This window comes from Aulonocara stuartgranti (assembly GCF_965226115.1).
Source record: "Aulonocara stuartgranti genome assembly, chromosome: 15".
Lineage (NCBI taxonomy): Eukaryota > Metazoa > Chordata > Actinopteri > Cichliformes > Cichlidae > Aulonocara > Aulonocara stuartgranti.
The window spans coordinates 12,616,838-12,622,121 of record NC_138951.1 but is presented as its reverse complement, the minus strand read 5'-3'; the positions used below and the strand labels follow the sequence as shown (position 1 = coordinate 12,622,121).

Sequence of the window (5,284 nt, the reverse complement as noted above, 5' to 3'; positions counted from 1 at the left end):
GTTTGTTTTTTTTTGTTTTAAAAAAAAGGAAAAAAAAAAGTTTGCGTCTATCTCCAGTTACCGCCAACAGCAACCACAAGGACAACAACTTCTCGTAATACAAAAAAAAAAAAAAAAAAAAAAAAAAGGTATTCAAGAAACTAAAACACATAACAGTAACGACAGAATCAAAGTGCAGACTGTTTCTGGCTGCACAGCTTTTCTTTCTGGGTATTCACTCCACCAGGAAACAGGTGAGATTGCCGTACGCTGCAATACTGAAACTAGTCCCTTGGATGCCTCAGGTGTTGCAGGGCAGGAGTTGGCTCAAGGTTGCCCTCTCTTGGTCAGTTTTGGCACTGCAGGCAACAAACAGTTTGTGGATCCACTTATGTAGTTTGAGATTTTCTCCCAACAGTCATTTTCTTGCTCTCCATTTGTTCTGATCTTCTTCTCAACATCCAGCCAGCAAAGCCTCGTCACAACACCGGGCTCTCTTCAATGCATCTCTTCCACAATTTTAATTGAACATCCCCCCACCCTCCCCATTTTTGATTTATTTTCTTTAAATGTCCCAGCAATGATGACTGTAAAATTTAAAAAGAAAGAAAAAATAAAATAAAAATGGGACAATGAGAACAAGGCCCAGAGCATTTCATGTCATGTAGCGAGTGATCGCTCTCAGAGCGTATAACAGTTCTGCTTGCATTCGCGCTTCCATAAGAAGCAGATTAACATGAACCTACAGGGGAAGAAGAAGAAGGAAAAAAAAAAAAAGTTATTAGAAGGCTGCACTTCACTGAGCAACTACAAGATCAAATCAGTCAATCCACCCTTTAAATCTCACCTTCTCGGAGTGCTGAAACTGCCTCCAGAAACTCTCATACATTCGTTTGGTGGTCTTCTCAGGACTACACACGATGGTCTTAATATAGATCTTAAAGCTACGGTCCAGGAGCTGGTTGATCTCTCCATAATCATAGTCATCATACCTGAATAAGACATAGCAGTGGTGTTAGTAATGAGGCCACAGAGCTGCCTGAACATTGTGTAAGAAAGAGCTCAAGTGTCTGACCTGATGCCAAACATGCAGTGTATGTAGTTCCAGATGGCCCTGCGCAGCATGCTGGTGTCCACGTCCTTGTGTGTAGCCATGGTGTTGTAGGTCAGGTTGTAGACCATGTGAAACTTCTCGTCCAGCATTTGTCCGACGTCAGGATAGAGTCGGTTGACCAGAGAGAAGCCATGGTCCTCCCAACTGTAGTCCTGCAAAAACAATAAAGAAAATAAGTCAGTAACAGTAGCACAGACCACACCGTGTTTTCACCCCACAAATCATGAGTGTTGCGTCTGATGTGCACCTGCGCTCTGAACGTGGGTACTTGCTCCCCTCTCCTGGAGAAGTCCTTGTAGCCATAACTGGGGTCCTCAAAGTGGCGCGAGATGTCTCTCGGGGGGGCTGACTCCTCGTCCTCTGATGTGACCACCAGCATGCTCTCCGTCTTCTCCCTCTCGAAGCGGGTTGCCATCTCCTCCTGGCTGGCTTCCTCGTCGTCGCGGCACTCCTGCAGCTGCTTCATCCTCTCCATCAGCACCTCCACCTCACCGCACATGTCCTTTAAGAATGCATAGTCGGGGTTAACCTCTGAAGTCTTATCACCATTTATCTCTCTGCACAAACACTGCAGTCGCCTACCTGATTGCCGAGCAAATCGTCATGGTGATTAGCGTGACCGTTGCCATTGGCTATGTCGCACACGCAGTACTGGCTAAGGGAAGGGTGTCTGAACGTGTGCCCACCGTCGCAGTGGATCTCGGGTGTGATGCCACAGCCAAAAGTGAACGAGGCGAGGGAATGGTAGTGTGTGAGCAGGACCACGGCATGGATTAGCTCTGCCAGAGACCAGCTGTGCTCCTCGGCCTTCAGAAGACCCTGAGAAGGGGAGGGGGGGAATATGTGAGTGATGAAAGCCAAATAATGACTTCAATATCGCTGACCTTTCAAGCAAGAAGTGGAAAATATGTTTTCATCCTTCAGTTTCAAATTAAAGCCTCTCTCCCATCACGCTCGATCTGCTCTCCTCTCTCGGTCACTACACCTCTACTGCTAAAACCCTCCAATCTGTCCAAATCCTACAGCTGCAGCTATACTCTAGCCTCCACCCATGATCTCAGCTGGTTACATCAGACTTTTCACATCCACCCCTGCAGACCTTGCCTGTCTTCTCACCTCAATGTGTTCCTTGGTGAGAAGCCACGGTCGGTGGGCCAGGATTTTGTTGAGCTCTCCGAGCTGCTGCAGCTTCTGCGGGGCTTCAAAGAGGCCGTTCAACCACTTGGGATCTCCCCCAACCTGAAGGAAGTCGTTGACGTGCAGGTTGACTAAGTAGGAACACTGGTGTCTGGCTGCTGCCTGCAAGACATGCGAAAAAGCGAGATTTACGACTTTGCACAGAGAGGAAGTCGACCTGGTTTTATTCTGAGAACGTCAGAGGCTGAACCTGGCCATACCATGATGCCGATGTAGTGTCGGTAGTGCAAAGGCAGGGGTCCGTCCATCTGCAGCAGGTAGTGCTGCGTCCGGAGAAAACTCTCCAGGTACTGTGGATGGAAACCCATCACGAGGGAAATGTTATCCAGGCGGCCGAGGGCTGCAAACGCATCCTCAAATATCGATTGAGTCCTGGAGTCCACTTTACTGATTTGGAGGATCTAGTCAAAGAGGACATAAATAAACCAGCTGCTTCTTCTCTTAATTTCATATTTGAGGTCTGAAGTGAGGTTACAGTCCGTCTCATACCTCTTTTTCAGGGATAAATCTGCTTGGTCCGTTACCCAGAGGTCTTGGGATCCGTATTCCCAAGTCCTGCAAAACAAGAGAGGGAGAGAGAAACACACAAGGCTTTTAAATCTCAACGCAAAACAGAGCAGATAAACTTCCAGTACCGAGCACCACTTCTCACTTTTGCAGTCACCAATTTTTAACCCAAGCAGTGTGAGAACCCAGAGTGACTTTCTTTAAATGTTTGACACCAGTAAACCTGCAGAGAAATAGTTTAATATCCGAGTTCAGACTGTGGATGCTTCTCGCAACTATTGTCAGTGTCAGGAGCAGAATTTACGCTTAAAAGCAAAAAATACATTGACCCCAATTCACCTTTGATGGGATACCCAACACACAAAGCGCGTCGGTCTGCTCGGATTCAAAGTTAAAAACACAATAGAAACCCTTGCACTGCCTCCTTTATGCCCTGTAACTTTCCGCTGCTTGCTGAGACATGTCTAGCAGCGGACAGTCCCGCAGCGCACAATGAAGCCAATGAATGAATGACCACTAATTGTACATTAATCGGCAGTGACACTCGTTTTAAAACACGTCAAACTCACAGGTCGACTTCCAGAAACTCAAAATGAGCAAAGAAACCAAACTCCACGGAGGGTTTCTTAGTTCAGATGATCTATAACTCCCGAGTCGCAAACAAGCCCGGACAAAAGGCTGCACTGCAGCTCGTTCTTTAAAGAGGAAAACGTCACTTTTAAACAAAAAATTAAACGCCACATAAGCTAGAGAAATCCCGGCTTAGATCACCGGAGCAGGCTCACCGACAGCTGCCTTTTCTTTTTTTTCCTGTTTCTACCCCCCTCTCGTCTTTCTCTTACCTTCTTGCCCAGCCGCTCACAATGGGTGCATATCTTGAACAAGCCTGTCACCGCAAACGAATGATTTTCCACGTTTTCTGCCGGTGCGACCGCGTGCCTCATCTCGCGTTCTCGCTGCACCTGTGTCGTTTCAGCGGCGTAAAAAAGGCGAAAACATGTAATTTTGATGCCTGTCGCCTCCTCTCTTTGTTCCTCCGGGCACTAGGCACAGCGCTCGGCTGTCAGCTGTGGCAGCAGAATGCGCTCCTCTCTCGCTCATACATTCGGTAAATAAGTCGGGGCTCGCGTGATCGACGCGCTCGGCAACCAATCGCATGAGGAAAACAGCCTCCGGCCAGCCAATGGTAAATCTGGAGGGCGGGGGTAAAGCGCGAAGAGGAGGAGGAGGGGTGCGGGTGAGCTGAGAGACGCCCCCCTCTAAGAAAACATCATCACTTCTCTCTTTTTCTTTTGTTCCCTGCTACCAATAATTATGATTGCATTTACTGTCATGTATTAAGCTCTATGTGCCGACTGATACATGCAATCAGTACAGGATGGCTTGAGGCTGAAATCAATACCACCCTGTCGCGCTTATCACATTGCAGGAATGCTTAAAATAGTTCTTGCTGACAAAAATGGAGCTTGAACATGGAGTCTGCGTGGGTTAATCTGGGAGTTTATCTGTGCATTCAGGGAAAACAACAACCACTCAAAGCCAGCTCCAGCATGCACCACCACCTTCCCTTGTTGCTGTACTGGAGGGCAGGGGGGTGTAAGCTGAGCCCCCAGCTCGCCTTGAGTAGTGGAAACAGAAAAAAAAAAAAAAAAGAAGAGGTCCACTGTGCAAAGATCATCGAGATGGATCGGTGCAGGACCTGCTGCAACAACAGCCCTTCAGTTGGTGGTTTTTCACCGCAGCCTATCGCACCACAAATGCTGCCACTTCTCCACCAATCAGGCTGACCGAAGGAGTTCTTTTTTTTAAAAGCCAGGAGGAAGCAAAGATAAGAAAGGCAGCTCTCTTATGGCTTTGTTTATCCCAGCCGACAATAACACATTCAGTAGAACGGCATATAACTGGTTTATCACATCGCAGTGGTTCACCAAGTCAATGATTACTCAGAGGGATATCACATGAGACCATCAGGAAAACAACTGTGCGCGATGCAAACTTTATATTTATACATCTGATTTCATTCACACAAGTTATTTTTATTTTGTTTTAGGTGCAAGATGCAGGGCATTTATATGTGAAAATCTTTATGAACAGGAGGTAGATGGTTCAGCAGCACATGTGAGTCAAATGTTGTTTCTTCTGGACTGCCAGCAACCACATTACAAAAGCACTAACGCATCCACAAAGTGGCTGCAAAGACACACAGACAGACACACGATATTTCAAGATAACATGTTTCCCAAAGCAAATGGAGCTTTTCTTTTAAGAGATTTCACACAAACTCTTTTCATGTGGACAAAAGTTCAACAGTGTGCTTTAAGTTTTAAGAATCCATAGAGTTTGACAAACTGTCCTGAAATTGGGTAATCTTTACAGCAACAAGTCATGATTAAATCAGCATTCGGACCGACTCTGGAGGAAGAGCCAATAAAAAAAAAACAAGCTAAATTTAGAAAACGATGAGTAAAAAGAGGAAGTCAAGAAAAG

The 5,284-nt window shown here is 46.4% G+C and overlaps 1 protein-coding gene across 1 annotated transcript; it reads right to left on the bottom strand.

Moving 5' to 3' along the window:
• Positions 1–22: 22 nt before the first annotated feature.
• Positions 23–3,890, bottom strand: LOC309690001 (sestrin-1-like). Its single transcript, XM_082506798.1, has 9 exons — positions 3,640–3,890; positions 2,780–2,845; positions 2,491–2,691; positions 2,210–2,392; positions 1,676–1,912; positions 1,341–1,595; positions 1,055–1,245; positions 827–971; positions 23–721 (listed from the first exon to the last, which is right to left on the bottom strand). Exons 1-9 carry the CDS (start codon positions 3,739–3,741, stop codon positions 635–637), a joined length of 1,467 nt encoding a protein of 488 aa, XP_082362924.1. The 5' UTR covers positions 3,742–3,890; the 3' UTR covers positions 23–634.
• Positions 3,891–5,284: the final 1,394 nt, after the last annotated feature.